This window comes from Ascidiella aspersa, chromosome 5 (genome assembly GCF_963924565.1).
Source record: "Ascidiella aspersa chromosome 5, kaAscAspe10.2, whole genome shotgun sequence".
NCBI lineage: Eukaryota > Metazoa > Chordata > Ascidiacea > Phlebobranchia > Ascidiidae > Ascidiella > Ascidiella aspersa.
In genome coordinates, this window is record NC_139451.1 from 23,055,150 (window position 1) to 23,072,582 (window position 17,433).

At 39.0% G+C, this 17,433-nt stretch overlaps 2 protein-coding genes across 2 annotated transcripts; one reads left to right on the forward strand and one right to left on the reverse strand.

Annotated features, from left to right (window-relative positions):
• Positions 1–679: 679 nt before the first annotated feature.
• LOC146145468 (uncharacterized) lies at positions 680–2,648 on the reverse strand. Its single transcript, XM_083390259.1, has 4 exons — positions 2,486–2,648; positions 1,746–1,810; positions 1,282–1,399; positions 680–1,068 (listed from the first exon to the last, which is right to left on the reverse strand). Exons 1-4 carry the CDS (start codon positions 2,595–2,597, stop codon positions 1,001–1,003), a joined length of 363 nt encoding a protein of 120 aa, XP_083246385.1. The 5' UTR covers positions 2,598–2,648; the 3' UTR covers positions 680–1,000.
• Positions 2,649–10,703: 8,055 nt separating this feature from the next.
• Positions 10,704–14,306, forward strand: LOC146145469 (microfibril-associated glycoprotein 4-like). The gene is made up of 7 exons (XM_083390577.1): positions 10,704–10,887; positions 11,446–11,577; positions 11,769–11,914; positions 12,278–12,374; positions 12,773–12,869; positions 13,337–13,401; positions 13,971–14,306. The coding sequence occupies exons 1-7, from the start codon at positions 10,704–10,706 to the stop codon at positions 14,210–14,212; spliced, it is 963 nt and encodes a 320-aa protein (XP_083246703.1). The 3' UTR covers positions 14,213–14,306.
• Positions 14,307–17,433: the final 3,127 nt, after the last annotated feature.

Below are 17,433 nucleotides of genomic sequence, written 5' to 3' on the forward strand. Positions count from 1 at the left end.
GCGCAAGATTCTCATTGCATCAAAGTTTCAGTTTCCATTACTGAACTTTTGTTGTTATTTGAAGGCCGGTTCGCTTTAACGTAATCGACAAATAACGATTTAATTAGTTACCGGTATGTTACATTTTAATATCTGATTGGGGCACACAGGACAACTACAAAAGGGGCGTGATCAAAAAACAGAACAACTGGTCTATTGAAATTGTTTGAAATGTACAACGTGTTTTGGCTACTAGGAAATTGTAACCATACAATTAGGGCAATATAAGATATATTAGATTGTGAAGCGTTTGATTCTTGACCTTTTCGTATACAGCAGGGGTTCTTAAACTTTTTTACCGCGGACCCCTAAATCTTATTTTTGCTTTGCATGGACCCCGGTAGGCAAGAAAGGCTCCAAAATGACGTCACAATACAAATATATTTCATAACTCTGTTTATTTCAGTCCGAAAAATGTGAAAGTTAAATGGAGTCTAACTATACATCCAGTGCAAAACCGTTTAATTTTTAATTAAAGTGTTTTCTTTAAAAAAGTAATTACTTCTTAATTATACACTAGTTCTTTAATTGGGCCTTCATGGACCCCCTAAAACTAGGTTACGGACCCCCAAGGGGTCCATGGACCCCAGTTTAAGAACCCCTGGTATACAGTATAGTCCACTACCAGCAAACATGACTATAAAATATGATTTTTTATTACAAAAGTACAAATGAACGATCAGACACGAAAATAAAGGAAAAATGACACGACTGGACATCATTGTCGATGTTTTCTTGACTCTAAAAGTAACAAAACAACGAAACTCAATAGCTTAACTTGAACAAAACCATTTAAACACAACTCAGTCTGATGGTTTCTCCCCATAAGCTTTAGAACTATTTCGGGCATCGCGTAGCGTCTACGCCTGCATTTTGACACTCCATGGATAGCAACTAAAAATCTTTAGCAATAAATAAAATCACAGTCACAAGATAGTAACATATTGTTCTGTGAAACACTTCACGTCAGGTGCATGTTCTTTCGGTTGAGACAGACGTTTTTGCGGCAGAAAACGCATTTACGTTGTCCTGAAATAAAAGGAATGAATTAAAATAACGTAGAGGCATTCCGAGTTACAAAATCTGTATTGATACAATTTAAATCGAGGGCGAATTAATTTAAAAATTATTCAATTGCTATCTATAGGTGGAGCTATCAGGTCGACCTTGTTACAAACAACGCGGAGTTTGATTTGTTTTTTAAACTCAGTAACTGTTTTGTGTTTAGCTGGGCATAATTACCTTTCGAGTTCATTCGGTAGACTTGCGAACAACCTCGCTGCACCTTGCAGTAAATTCGCTGGCACTGGACCAGAATCCGCATGAGGCGGCACACCGATCTCTTGTGACGTGGGCATTTCTGCACGAGAAAATTGTTTTGATTCAAAAACCGCAGGCTTGTTGATTTGCCATAAGGCCTACAATTATTAAGGTGAGTTTTATTGAAAGGCGCAAAATTTATAAAAAGTGTAAACGCTATTGTAACACGTTACAGCTCATTAGACAAAATCATCTTGGATCAAACTATGTAAAATTATTTTTGATATATCTCGTATGGTTGCCAGTATTTAGTTGTTACTAATACCAAGCATAAAAGTTTAAACGGAATTAGTTGGTTTACAAAATTTCAAGTTTGAATAGGGCATAGAACATTTAAATGTGTTTTGTTATCGTAAAAAATAAAGTTAATTTATTATTAGACATACCTTTATGTTGATGTTGAGGAAGTTATTTCGTCTGACTCTTCCCTGCGGCTTGCTGTGCTGTCTCCCTAAACAGAACGAAACACGTAAGTATGTGTAATTGGAACATTGGACGTACAAGAACAATTCGCAACAACTGCTGGTTTCCTATAGAAATCGGTCGCAAATAACGTCTCGAAAATTGCGATTTGATTTCCCCCAGATCACAGTCATATGATGAGTAACTATAAGGAAACAGGGACAACTAAGCCAAAACTGCAGCTGGGCAAAGGGGTTGACCTTATCCGAATCGGGAAAGTACAACGTATTTCGTCAGTCAGACGTCAAATCGAATCAGGGCCGTTTTGAAGTCAACCGCCGACTTTTCGCCAATCCAATTTGCGGCCTCCTTAACGTCTAGTTGTGGTTTTTCAAACGGCCCTGTTTGCTTATCGCCAAAAAAACGACGACCAGTTGCCAGGATGCCATCAAATTAACTGAAAAACTTATATTTTTATTTTGTAAATCGCACGTATTTAATAAATCCCCTTATAGCATGTAATAAAATTAATTTCAATGACTTGAGACAACGGACTGAAAACTTCAGGACGTTAATACAAACGACCCATCAAAAGCATTTTACGAGAAAGACACAGAGTACTATATTTTCAACATAATTTTTTTAACGGCAAAATTATTTTTTGTCAAAACTGAATTCCTTGAAAAATTACCGCAAAAATTGCGTGAAAAATGTCAAAAAATACCTTGAACTATGACTTTTTTGAGGTCGTTTCTTGCCTCTGTTTCATAACAGCAAAATACAACGCAGATGACGGAGACGATGGCCAGCCATCGGGCACATTTCAGAATGCACATCTTTGATGTTAATACTTCTTGATTTTTTAAGTTAAATGCTTAACTCCTTGTATATCTGTTGAAACAATAACAAATTCGATTATAACAGGGTTGCAGTTTTGTATCAGCCTGAAATATACATCTGAACGCGGAGCACTGTTAGCGATTTTTCTACAGCTTATATCCTTACAAACTGATTTGAACTTTGAATCAAATATTCAGAAATGGTTTCAGCCGCAGTTTTATCTTTGATGGCGGTATTCTTTGTATCCCTAGACTTCGCTAAACCCCGCGCCAACTGATTTTTCAAACTATAGGAGAGAGATGCTGCAAAAAATCCTCGAAAGGTCAGACCGTAAAATACGTTGTGCGTTATCGAAGGCGGATCGACAATTCAGCTGACAGCCCAGGTGCTTTGCTTTTATACAGCGCAGGAGTGAGCCACCTGTCTATCAAACAGGGAAAAGGTAAGCGCAATAATCGTGCTCGACAGACAGATTGCTTCCTACAGTCACCCCACTTATGGTCGAGCGCCGGTAATGACAACGTATTAGCGTGGCGAAGAGGCGGTTTGTCCGCAAACCAACACAATTAGCGGTTCAGGATGTCTGGCCAAAATCGAGTTGTCGCAAATTATGCGGCTTTTTTAACCGGACAGTCGACGCTCGAACGCCAAGGCCGGTCGCGCTCGCGGCAAGCCGAAATTGATGGCTTAACGTAGATTTTAAAACTTCCAACCGCCGAACCCTTAAACCATTTGCTAACCGTGCATTTGTGAAGAACTTATACTGTCCTTGACATGTGAAAAGCCGGTCGCGAAAAAAGCATTTCGATCGGCGGCTATCACCAGCAAGATCTAGGATCGCGATACGCCTTGGTTGGCGTATAGATGTTTTTCCTTATCTCTTCTCGATAACGGTGAAAACAGTTGTTTACGGCACCCAGTGCCTTGCCAAAGTGCAGTCGGTACATGGATGGTGCCCGGCTTATATACACACCAAGCGCTCTGGCGCATATCACGCAGACGTGCCCGTTCGCAGCAATCCAAAACGACCTCGGCGCTGTTTTAGCGGCTTTCTCAGCCCGATGCATCGCGAAAAATAGCCGAAAGAAAGCACAACCCGAAATAACGCGATTCGCTCAGCGCTTCGAGGCCGTTTTTAGCGCGCGCGGTCAAAACAAACAGACGCAGTGTGCGCGTGTAAGCGACGCGGCGAGATAACGTAATCGGCTATTTGCAAGGATCGCACTTGAGCTGCCTAAGAGCGGCTCAGCGACGGTCGAGTTTCGTCCAATTACGCAGGCCCGGACCAAAGGCGCCGCCGCTTTTCTGCTTGCACTGCACGGCGCGCTTGACTGGGCACGAAAGTGGAGCCGTAGTAGAAAACGCGATTAAGGGCCCCCGCAAAATCTTCCCGCGCTTACAACAAAGCACCTAGTGTTGTCTCCCGCCCGGTCAAGGGACAGAAACCCGCTTTGTCTGTTTGTTTGGTCGACCTTCGAACGGTGCTTTATTGGACGACTTAATAAACACGCCTCCATTCGTCAGAAATTCGGGATTACTCTGTTTTGTTGGAAAGCGAAACCGCGACGACGGGTTTTTCTTTTATTAGCTAAACGCGATGGCTAAACAAACGACAATCTCCCGGTTGCTCGATTATCTCGGAAAGGTCAGTGACTAAAGTAAAGTTCTCGGCAATTTTCGTATCGTCTTCCGCTTCGCCCCAGACGCTGAACTCAGTAGCGAAACAACGCTTCAAACACGAGACAACAATTTGTAATCGGGCCCCTATAGCTACTAAGTCTTACCACACATTCAACAATAGCCCCAGTGTATTGCCCTTCGCAGAGGGGCAGCAGCGACTGGGTGCGCCTATATATGCAAGAAATCAATTTTCCTTCGAGCAGCGCAACCAGATCGCATGGGCGTCTTTTCAGAATGACGATGCGTGTGGACACGTCGACCGGTTATATACAATTCCCGCCCCCGCTTACAAAACGTCTTTCACCGGCGCTCGAGATGTCGGCGTTCAGCGATATTTCGCAGACCGTTCGACGTTAGAGTTTGTTATTTTATTCGAAAACGCCCGTTTGACGCCCTAGTGACGTCATTCGACTGGCGTTTATCGCGTTATTGCCACGCGCGTGTGTATATCAAGATCGCAGCTAATAATCGGCCCTGTTGTGGTGTTTCTGGGTAAAAACAACATAGCGGCCATCTGGAACGAAGCGGTAATTGGGATCGTCAGCTGTCAGGGGGAATGTTAACTGGCCAACTTGAACTCGAATTTTACGTACTGTCATAGTTGGTTTGGTTTGAGCGATTTTTTTTTCCCTACACAAAACTCGAAATTTTGATTAAAAACTAAAGGTATATACGTACTTTATTTAGACAATAAAACTTCGCGAATTTTAAGTAACATGGAATGTAAACTGGCCAACTTGAACTCAATCGCCAATTTTACGTACTGTCATATTTAATTTGGTTTCATTTTGATGAAAAAATAAAGGTATATAGGCAATTATTTTAAACAATATAGAACTTAATTGCGAATTTTACGGGATTCCTAAATTATCTTGCAAAGTTACGACTCATTTCAAGTACAGTATTAGTGATTTATAGTTTTTTACTGAAAATTTAGTTTCAACTAAAAAAAACAAAAAAAAACAGTGGCACTCCAGGGTTTTGGCTAACAAAAATCCTTGGTTTAATTTTTCTTTCTTTGTTAGCTCGTCTGAAAATACGTATTGGAGTAACACTTGATCGCTATGGTTGAATTAATGTCTGACCTTCGCAGGAAAATTGCAATAAAGTTAAGGCTAATCATATTTAGATGCATGCATGCATCCGGCAAGCGTTATAACCCGAATTTCAAAAATAATATCTCAACTCTATATTTCCATATAAATTTGAATTGATCGATTCAAGCAGTGCTTATGGCTACTGCAACCACTAAATTAGGCAAATCGTAAAGGCCTCGTTCAGTTTACTTGGAACATGCTAAGCCGATTAATATCTATTTATGTATGGCAGCGGCTAGATCTGATCGTTGTATTTTTAAATTGGTTTCGTGTTCTAACTTTACTCGGTAATCTAAGTTTTGGCTAATGTTAAACATTTTGACAAAATTTTAAACAGGAGACAATAAGGCATAGCTATTAACGTTATGTAACCCTTGTGTTGTTTTTTTCAGAACTAGGCTATCGGATATCGAAATAAATGTTATAATCGAACATACCTATACGTCACGCATGCTATTCCATCAATCACACAATCTTTTTTCTAGTAGTACTATTTCATTAAAACAGAATCTTTTTTGTAGTACTACTATTTCAAAAATGTCAAAAAATTCAAGTATTAATCGAAACCCACAGGGATACTTTGTCCACGGCGATGTGGTGATATTGAAGAGGAATATCGCACTTACTGCAGTAAAATTACAAGGTTCAAAGTCGAACACAAAAGGTTCAAATTCGAAAAACAGGGGCTTAAAGTCGAAAAACATCGGTAATGTTCCCGGAGGCGAAACGTGATACAAAATAAACGCTATTTGGTGGTTTTCTTTAAAAACGCCCCGTGTCTGGCCAGAAGCAAAAAATCGGTGCACTTTATTAAAAGCGTGCAGCAATGAGGCTCGGGACTCCGTAATTTCGAGGGCGGCGTCGGGCAAAGGCAAGAGAACACAAACAATTCGCGACCGCTGCGTGCTGCAAATTCGCGCCAAGGAATGCAGGAGCGCGGAGATAAAAGCGCAAAGAACAACATTTTGACGCGCGATGGGCATTATGGTGGGCGTCGTCATAAGATACCGACTTGCGACCGCGCGTTTCAACACAAACAAATTACAGGCTGCGACTTGGCATTTTGACAGGCACCAGATAGAGTCGAGGAGCGGCAAGTAATGCCCTCGCAATTTGCAGGATAAATGGCCAGCTGACTTTGCTGGCGGCCGCTAATGGTCGGAAGCTTTCCGCGATAGCCTTGTTTTGACTTTGGAGAATGTTCACAAAAGCTCGTTTGGCCGACCTGCTGTGCATTTTTGTTGATATACTGGTTGAAGTATATCGTGTTACAGAAATGCACTCTGCACTCGACCAAATATTTTATCACTGTTTTTCACCTTTGTCCTTGGTTATCATATATAAGTTGTAGTTTGTAAACCTTCTAGTGTAGTTACCTCTATAAGAGTTCATGGACTTTGATCCCTTTTTCAAATAAACAACGTATAACCTACATATAATTAAATAATAAAACATGAAACGATGAGTACGATCTTTTTTGTTCTACGCGTGTTTTCATGAATTGACAATGTTTATGCACTGTGTTCGGGTTTATCGCAAAATCTTTTCAGAAATCTGATTCGGTAAACGGTCGAGAAGCAGGTCTTACCGCGCCAATTTTTCTCCCAATTCCACAAGCTTTGCAGGCAACATAGTGACGAACTTTGCAAAGAACACTGACCGCAATCGAAAGTAAAAGGTTCCTACCGAAAGCTTAGCAAAACAGTCGACTTAGCAAAATCGGGCGTCACTGTAGTTGCATGCCGGGCGTGGCTCCCGCCAACCCCAGTAAGCCGAGCCGCGTTATTGCGGATGTGCCGCGTCAGGTTTCAATCCGCGAGACGGAATTGGAGCCTTCGACGAAAGATCGCACCGCGCGATATCCGTAAACACACATGGCCGACCAGCTGAGACGCCTCGGAGAAGTTCAATTGTCGCCGTTCAAAGGGACCCGGGATTTCCGCACCGAAATCCGGGATTTAGCCTTTCGAAATTGCGCCGCTCAAATAGGGTCGGCTATTTTGTGCACCGCGTTGCTGCAGTATAGGCCGATTGAGGGCTTCCCTTACCGCTTCTAAATCCGGTTTAAATCCCTTAAACATATTGCAGCCGGTGTAAACTTTCCCGTTTGTTCAAAAGTAGAAAAGAAAAACGCGTTGTACAACAGGCAGCGGCGCCAAACGTTGACAAAATGCGGCAAAAATATTATGAAAAGCATTTCCTGAAGGGTAAATGTTTACGACGGCATTAATTCTAAAACTACCAAGACCAGTTTCGCATTTCGAACTTAAGGTAAGTTGAATATGGAGGGATTTCAGTATTGAGAATGTAATTTTTTTACATTTCAGCATATTTGACAAGGGTGCTGGAAACCAAGCTTATCTGCCTATATTAATCCATATACTTGTATTGGCCAATCTTTAGCCAATATTTGATCAGGGTGTGCTGCGTCATTGGCAGGTATTCCAGAAGCCGCGAGGATTTCGCAGGTCACAAGTTTTTTTACCGAAATAATCCGGCCCTAATATCACTCCTCTGTTGCGAAAATCCAACCGCGGCGACGACAGACGAAATATAGTGGCCGAGATTTGTCTCGCCGATGCCTATCTTACAAATCGCCTGAAATATGTGTTTCAGACTATAGATTGTGTTTTTTCTCCTGTATACTCATCAATTTCTATTAAAGGGTTGCCGGTTCACACATTTCGATGAGCAACAAACACCTCAAAATCAGATTACAGAAATTAAATATTCGAACTAAAATGTAATGAGAAAATATATATTTTCTACTCACAGTGTACAACATAGTAACATATTGTTACGGAAGAAGAGTTATTTCAAGTTTCATTCTACATTTAAATTTTCGTTGCCAATCTAAAGATGTGAAAACAACATGGTCTTCATACCAAAGGTTGACTATACCTTTATATTGCCGGAATTTAATGCGCGCTTCAATCTGCCTTTGCAAAACAACGATAGATTTTCGATAACAACCGGGTTACTTTGGTTTATCACAGTTAATACGCGTGTTTTGCGAAATTACTTTTGACTTAGACGTGTAAGATGAAACCCTTATTTTAAAGGTCGAAGTCGAGTACCGGAGTTTGACGTTAACACATTATAACTAAGGAACATCATATACCGAGAAAAAGTGAAGACCACAAAATGGATTTGCGTCAACGGTGCCAGAACGTATACTTTGATTGGTCGGATAGCATTGTGCTTATTCACAACTTGTACTTAATTTTCGATTTAGGTGAACACTCTCAAGTAGATTTCAATAAATTCGTGACGCATTTATTCAATTCAGAGTTAGACGAAATCTGTAGTCGTTTAATGTCAATTTAAATCGCCAACATTATGAAATCGTCTTCACGTTACAACTGTACAAACACAGGTGTAACAAAAAATATTTTAATAAATTTTTCTCCATGTATTGATGGTCAGCTTAGTGCTTCGTGTTGCTGTTTTTTCTTTGTATGTTTGCATCTTGAATTGATTCCTTAAGTTTGCTGCGTGATTCGATTATTGCAACCCCTCTTTTTTAAACCCTATAAGTTCAATGTCGTCATTGGACTGCGTGTGATACGGTGTTGACATTTCACCAAAATCTCTGCCGTAAATCCAATAATTCCTTGAATAACAATTTCCTTCTGGAAATAGCGCAAGATGTCCCCGAGAACGCTACAATGGCAATATATTGCCACCCGTGCGAAACCCAACACGCCTGTGCAGGTAGAAACCGTTATGGATCATTCGCCGTCAAAGCGAGACGTCACTGAATGCGGTTGTTTTCTTGCCTTTAACCTATCACGTCTTGCCCGCTTCTTTCGCCACACTGGATGTCCGATGCCTGCACTCTGTATATTACTATTGGTCGAACGTCATGGCTTCCCGTAAACATTGACGTAGCATACACATTCCAAAACATACCGCAAAACCCGTCGGCACCAGTGTACATGCATTTCTCCCAAAATCAGGCGCCTAACGAATCCATGTCTTGATGTAAAGTAAATCGGTGCCGTGGAATTACGGACAAATAGTCTGCGTCTTTGATGTTTCCCTGAGAGTATAAGTCTATTATAATCGCCTTAACTTTCGCTTATAAATGGTGGTTTTGATAATTTTGAACAACGGTTCAGCTGAAGTTAATTACAAAGGGCTGATCTTTTTGTTGTCATGTAAAGCCGTGCTTCCCAACCTTTTTAATGCAAGTTTCACCGATCTACTTTTTTTTTTTTTTAAGTTTTGTTTGCGACCCACAACGATATTGACCAAACGATTTGTCATATGTTACAATGAGATAAGTTGATATTTCACAATGCGATATGTCACTATAAAAAAAAATCAAACAAAATTAGAGAGTTCAAATAAATTACATTAACCCTTGTGTAGCAATAATTTCAAACTAAATGAAAATAAGATAACAGTTACATAAAACCTGCATCTTTACTACTGGCGTAGGTATACTGAAATAGTTAATCGGCACAATACATTTAAATGTGACGCATTTGTTACACTGTTGCATAAATGCTACTTACTGATAATGCAATAAGTGGGGTACGTATGTCCCCGAACGCCAAGGTACAGGGGGCCGAAATGAGGCTGCTTCTTCTTTAAATGCAATGTTCTATTAAAACTTGAATTGTTTTTCCGTATAAAGTCAGTATAATATGTTAATGTAATAGAAAATATGATTAAACATGGAGGAGGGGGCGCCAATATAATAGTTTGCCCCCGGGCGCAAAATACCCTGGCACGCCTCCGGCTGGGAAGCAATGATGTAAAGTATAAATGTTTTTTTCCTGTGGGAACATTAAAAGTGACTTGATCATTTCCTTTCTTCGATAAATATATACTATAAATAAACTTGTCACATTGTTTTAACTTACATAAAAGTAAAATATCGGAGCTTAATGATTATGTTTTGCTTACCCATTTTATTTAGTTTTAAACAAGCGATTTCATGACATCATTAGTTTAAAGACCCATAATTTTATAGATGCCCTATACTTGTGTAGTTAAGAGTTGTAAAGATATTGCTGTGAATACAAATAATTTACACAGCCGCTTACAGTAGCAACTCGTATTTTAAGTCTGACCTTTAATGATGAATAATTGTTGTATGCACAAAATACAACCTTGTTAAACCCGGAGGGCGAAAAAAAGCTCAAAACATGTTTGTGCCAAAAACTTTGCCTTTGTTCAAACGTGACTCTCAGTTAGAAACTTTCACACAAAACTTTGTGTCGGTTTTCACAGATGAATGCTTAGTGTTGGTTTGTTCATTCTCAGTTTAGCAGCTAGCAATTCAGTTTTACCAAGAGTCTTTGCGAACTATTCTCGATGAGATTTGCACTTATTTTGTTGCCGCTTTTTGGATTTGGGCGATTGTCATTTGGAAACCAAGTTAACTTGGATGGCTGCTCTCTGAATCTGCAGTGTGGGGCAAACTACAACAACAACAACAACAACAATGGAGGGTTTTCGACCGCTTCTAGCCACGTACTAGGTCGAAGTGGAAAACGAGGTATAATTGTTATGAAAAAAAAAACTTTTCTGGTGTCATTTACCTTAATCTTATGTGAATTTTGAGGCCAGCCGCTTTGTGATTATTTGCAACCAAATTTAGGTGACTGTTTTTTGAATTGTCGCAGCTGGTATAATGATTTTCGCAAATGGGTGTCTGAACGAAAAGTCACGATCTTTTGCCATTTACATTTTTAAGATCTTATTTTTAATTTTAAACCAATGTGTTTCAAAGCAGATTATCGTGTTTGCTAATTTAGCAGGTTTAATCTGAGTCATAATCTAATACATAGTTCAGGTATGCTACATTTAGCAGATTTTTTAATGAATCACTTAGTTGGAGCTGTAACCTATAGATGGCGTGTCGCTAAAATTACTAAAAGACTGTCTTTTTTCTTTCTGTAGAACCTGTTGCTATAAAAATATTTCCCCAGCAAGGACTATGATTAAAACTATGATGTAAATGTAAAACTTCTAACACCTTATTTCCAGAGGTATGACATTCCATTTACATGTTTATTGGCGGACTTAACAGAATAAACATTTTGCTTTTTGCCAGGCCCCAAGGGCGAAAAGGGACATCAGGGATTAAAGGGGACTAAAGGTGACACCACTCAATGCGTTTGTGAAGACGACGGACCGTCTCTAGACAGTTTTGAACAGTTGCAAGCACAACTGGAAAGAACACAGCGTTAGTAAATCAACTTCATATTTGTGATAAACCAATATCGTAAAATTAATTGCGACCAAGCATAGACACAATCTATTATAATTGTTTAATTTATAATTTCCTAATGCAATTTCAACTGAAAACTGGACAAGTTTAAAAGTGAAAGCCATTACTATAGGCTTGGTAAGTTCGTTAATTCTTAACTTTCTTAGGTGCCATTAATCCGCGCAGCTGTCGCGACGTTTTGCCGCGCTACAGCGACGACAGTGGTGGAGTTTACACCATATATCCGTTCGCTGGAGGACGCTCGGGAGTGCAGGTGTATTGTGACTTGGTGACCGACGGCGGTGGGTGGCTGGTAAGTACAGAAAGACTGTAATCAAATTCAATATCAGAAGGGCTAGATTACAGGTGTTGAATACACATGTGAGTGTATCTTTCATCAAAATGTTTATATTATTAAATTAAAACGCACAATAGAGGTTCAAAGTATTGTTTTTAACATATACGTACAAATTGGTTCGCCTTTTGATATCGTTGGGTCGCCGATTGCATTAGTTTTAGACGGTTAGATTATGGGGTTGGTTCTAAGCGAATTTCTCGAATACGTATGACATTCGCGAAAGCAAAACGAAGACATGGCACATGTTGTAAAATGCATCTAGATTCATTTAGCTATTGTACAGAATTATGAGTGTTTTGTCCTGAACTTTATACATAGGTGTTTCAAAAGCGCAAAGACGGATCAGAGGATTTCGATCGAGGCTGGGATGATTATGTGAATGGATTCGGAAAATTGGATGGCGAGTTTTGGCTAGGTATACTTTAAGTAAACTTCTCCTTAAGGTTTAATGAAATACGAAGTAGAGAAATAAGGTATAGTCAAACGTTAAAAAACGGAACGGTCCACAACGGTCTGGAGCGGCGTTAAGTAAATTAATTAAGGTAAAAAATGTTTTTTTTTAAATCTCTTTATTGTTATAGTGTATTCAGACTAATATTTTAGTTGTATTTTTTCGCACGAGATGGACAATAGCCCCAGGTTTATTAATGGTACTATAGTTTTATAGCTAGGACGTAACTTTGATTATACTCTAACATCACGGTATACCACAAAATGTTAGCGCATTTTAATTAAATATATTTGAACATAATTAAAATTAAGTAAAATGTATTTGAACATAACTAAATAATAGTTTATTTTTGTAATCATAAGGCCTTGAAAAGCTGCACCAGATTACCACTAGTGGAAGATACGAAATGCGAGTGGACATGGAGGACTTTGACAATGCGACTCGTTATGCTCTATACAGGCAAGAACATTTCTTGTTATCATTCATAGAAAACGATTTGATATAGTTTAAACCGTTTCTATTGAACTGCAAGCGAAAGCAGGTCCACATGACCTTCAAACATTCTTCTGTAATCCAAAGAATGGCTATTGTGGGTTAGTTATATGACACTGTGAGTGAATGCCTGTATATCCAGCCTATTTTGGTTACGGGGATGGTTGGAATACATAAGGCCATGACGTCAGAGCAGAACACATCTGAGCCAGTAAATTTGACTGACTGGAGTTAGACTCGAGTTGTTTTGCGCCGCCCTGGTGAATAGTAACAAAGGACTTTTGCGTTGTTTCTAATCAAATATTCGTGTATGTTCAAGAGCCTTTCCAAAATCGTTCATATCACTCATATTAGTGTATCTATATATAGTGTTACTATACGCTGCCCAGAGCCCATACTTATATATTCCATAACGTGCATTTAATTTTATGCAGTATGTTTTCTGTTGGTCCCAGTTTGGGGTATCGTCTCAGCAGGGGAGACTACTCTGGAACCTCAGGTAACAGTTATCCAGGGTAAATTGTAAACATACCATTGTAGAACCGGTATCAATTGTTTGACAATTGAAACAAATCTATGAAATCACCTTCATATCGTGTCTTCGAAAATAGATCAAAAGCATCTTAATCTTTTGAAAAATCTCCGTATTAATTATTAGTTTAACCTGACATTTAAAAAATTGTTTGTGGTTTTTAAAGTATATTTCCTGTTTTTTGCCTTTAAAAGTAAAATCGCGGTACAGGTATGTAATAATATAACAAACATTCATCGTTAACGTATTTAATTCTAAATGCATATATGACCTGTACACCGAAAGACATTTGACTCACCGAACCTGTCGATCATCGCCCTACCAACGGTCCCGGTATGGCCAGTAGTCGTGAGTTCGAACCTTACTGCAGGCTAGTTGTTTTTCTATCCTGCCCTGTTTGCATCAAGTCGGCGATGGCTTTCGGTGTATTATCGTTGGTCAAAAAGCAGCCTCAGAAGGGCTAGTTCACAGTTGTTAGCACACAGCATATGTGTGTGCATCTTTAGCATTATCGGATATTTAACCTGTTTCCCAAGGCGAGGGAATGCAACCGAACGGCACGAAATTTTCAACCAAAGACAGGGATCAGGATACATACGGAGGGAATTGTGCAAAAACTTTCAAGGGAGGAAGCTGGTCAACGAATTGTCATTCCGCAAATCCAAACGGGTTTTATTACGGTCCATCACAGACAACCTATGCTGACGGAGTCAATTGGTTTCGAGGACTCCGCTACTCGCTAAAACGACTGGAGATGAAAATACGACAGATTTTGTGAATGTATAGCTCGTTGTTGTTGGAGACATTTTACCAGCTTCGCTGCTTTCATCTATATTGTCGCAAAACGACAGGCCACGCGAAATATATTGAAGTTTAACCCTCTAACAGTTCTCCAGCTGTGCTATTTTTTGTACTGAGCAAGTGTTTGCTTTAGTGAGCATGACTAATTTAAGGCTGAGTTAGCAGAGTGCTAAATATGTTACGAAAATTCACAATTTATTAATTTTTATGAAGTTTGACCAAAACACGAGGCACTTCATCGTTTTTTATGCTTTTACAATCTTTGTACATTTTGTTTACGTTTATTGCTAAATTTAGATAGTTAATTCTACAAGCAATATGCTTACAATCGTCTGACGATTTGCGTATTTGCGCAACTTATAGGGAACGCTACCCCGACTCTTTTTACAAGCGAGCCCCAAAAAGATGGTTAAATAGTGTCACTGCATGTAAAAATCGCTATGTTGAAACTGAAAATATAACCAATCAAATCAAGATTCGTTTTAGAGAAAAGTATATTAACAATTAAGACAACTGAATTTTTCTTCGCTAAGAAATTGTTTTCTTATAACACAATGAACAGCATTACGTTTGTACGTTTCCAATTGATCAATTTGCTTTTGTGACTACCGCAATGGACTGATGACATAGTTTGATATCACATCGGCAGTTCTTTTTATCTGAAATATCGGATATTAAATTCTGTTTCAAAGTGTCTGCATGTTGCACATTTACCAAAATACCGTGGACGGCGTGTTCTTGCAGTTCGGTGAACGTGACGGTACGAGAGCCCTCAAACTCAAGTAAACCCTGTTGTTTTTGTTTTTTCTCCCTTTGGCGCGGCGAACCTGCTGGCCTACTTGCGCATCCACGTGAAAAACTTGTTTTTGTCTGCTGCGGTTAAGTCTCTCTTGTCCCCGAAAAGCAGCTGCGAAACTGTTTAAACGAGAGAGGGGGGAATTGAATTTCAGAAATGAAACCCTAGAAAAAACGGCCAACACCTGCGCAGATGCTGACTTTGTCCTATAGTAGAAGAGCTCGTGCTTTCTGCGGTTAAATCTACAGAAAACCGGCAAACTGTTTAAAGAGTGAGAATTAAACGTCAAAGGTGGCAGATCACGTGGAAAACGTTTAAAAAGTTTTGTACAAAACGAAATCACGAAGCAGACCTTTCTGTGTTTGTTGCAAGTGATGACAGAGGTAGGCCAAACCTTCCATAAAACCAATAACATTTTAAAATATTGTCAAAGAGGTGAGTTGGCAAGATTCGAAGCATTAGGAAATGGTCAAACTAAGTTGGTATATCCGCCCTTACTTTTGTCTCATCTAATCGCTTTGCATTTAATTTGGATTGTTGATTTTGGTGAATTACATTATGTAAATAAAATTGGGGTCGATGCGCTAAAAATAGTACAGCCTTATGCAGATTAATTTGAACAAGAGATAAAACACAGATGGTTGAAATACTCTGGCGACGTTTCTTTAACCATGAGAAATAATTGGCATGGGTAATTTTAGCCGTTTTTAGAGTTGGACTAGCATGCCAAAGTCTGTCAACAGTTTAGGTTTGACAATACGGGCAAGCTGCGACGTGAATAAGTGCGAGATGAATCGAAATAAAACTGTGCAGTAAATACGATTATATCCTACTGTGTTCAAGCCCTTTGTTGGCATCAGAAAGGATCGACTGGTGCCAAAGGGACCCGATTTAGCGCCTTTTGAAGTGAGGTTTGACAAGTAAAATATTCGTTTGTTTGTAGAGCTAACGAAAAGGTCTTTGTCAGATCTAATATTGTTGGTTTGGTTTTTAAATTAATGAGGCGGATTGCTATTGTTAGTTGTTTAGCAGGCTTTTGCACCTTTCTATTTTCATTTAGTGCCTAACAATTGAGTTGTGATATGTCGCAATTTAAAGCATGAATTTAAAACTCAGGTTCGGGTTTAATTACCAAAAAAATTCTGAAACGAAAAGCTCATTTTTACGTGAAATTGAAATCCGAAGTCACGTTAAAGCCAGTAAACCGGTGTTTTAACCTATAAGTTGCGAAACAAAAGTGAGCCGCCGATTGATTTGGCTTGATTTAAAAAATGCAGTTCAGTAGATCTCAAGGTAATTTTTTTAAACGAGATGTCCATAAAATTTAGAAAAAAAATAAAAATTTTAAGAAAGAGGGTTTAAGAAAGCATGGCTAATTATTTTTATATTTAATTTATTATTGTTGTTATCTTGTTTGTGTTTTAGTTTGCTTTTAGCTTACAAAAGTTCAGTAAAGAGAATAGGGTCACCTATGCTTTACTGTTATTAGTACCGAATAGTTTTTCTGTCACCGCGAAAAAGGTTGAGAAACACTGCCGTAAACTAAAAAAACAATAAAATCATTCTGTATTCAATACTGCTATCCGACCAAAAGCAAAGGTAGGCAATTGCGCACTGGCGAAGAGGTTGTAAGAGGTTTATACAGGACTTTAAGTGCCAAGACCGCTTCAGGTGCCACGATCATTGTAGATTACAACGTCAAACATTGCGTTACGAGAAAGTCATCGGATTTGTTATGTTAAATAATATGAAATCAATAGTTTTGTATGTATGGCTAGCATAAGTGTTAGATGCTTTTGGTGTGCCCACATTTTTTAAAGAAAAGCAAAGTTTACGTTGCGTTCGAAGTCAAAACGCAATAAAATCAAACTACAAACGTATGGCGAACCTACTAATGTGCAATTAAAGGAATAATTATAATGGCCACGCATTTTGCGAAATATTGAAAAATTATTTGACACTTAGACATTATCTTACAATATTCATGTTGTTGGTCTGTATTAGTGCATCCTCAAAATAGCGCACTATAGCGGATTTGTAGTTACAAAACTGTAATATCATAAACTGCATACTGAGGTTTTCGGTCAAGTGGTCTGTTGACACCGCCAAGGGGCTCGCAATCTGTGATTAACAGATAAGCATCGCTAAAAGATGACATGATGGACAACATCATTGCAGGTTTGTAGCTGCAGCTTAAGGTGATAGTTTACCAACACAGACGCCCATGAGCGAAATTAAAGCCATAGTTTAATTGTAAGTCTGTAGTTTCTTTTTTCAAATACATGGACACGGACTTATATATGAAGTATATAAATTACAGAGAGACTATCAGTAAAAATTTCGACCAAACTTTTAGCTGCAGCTATATTCATGCCAAATACTTAGACTTAAACTTTCAAAAT

What these genes read in the sequence shown, in the direction of transcription:
- LOC146145469 (XM_083390577.1), top strand. Translation starts at nt 10,704, where the DNA reads ATGAGATTTGCACTTATTTTGTTGCCGCTTTTTGGATTTGGGCGATTG. An exon ending in AGGTCGAAGTGGAAAACGAG is followed by an intron (nt 10,888 to 11,445) that starts GTATAATTGTTA and finishes GCTTTTTGCCAG; the next exon opens with GCCCCAAGGGCGAAAAGGGA. An exon ending in ACAACTGGAAAGAACACAGC is followed by an intron (nt 11,578 to 11,768) that starts GTTAGTAAATCA and finishes TAACTTTCTTAG; the next exon opens with GTGCCATTAATCCGCGCAGC.
- LOC146145468 (XM_083390259.1), bottom strand. Translation starts at nt 2,597, where the DNA reads ATGTGCATTCTGAAATGTGCCCGATGGCTGGCCATCGTCTCCGTCATC. An exon ending in TCCTCAACATCAACATAAAG is followed by an intron (nt 1,400 to 1,745) that starts GTATGTCTAATA and finishes TTTCTCGTGCAG; the next exon opens with AAATGCCCACGTCACAAGAG. An exon ending in CTACCGAATGAACTCGAAAG is followed by an intron (nt 1,069 to 1,281) that starts GTAATTATGCCC and finishes CTTTTATTTCAG; the next exon opens with GACAACGTAAATGCGTTTTC.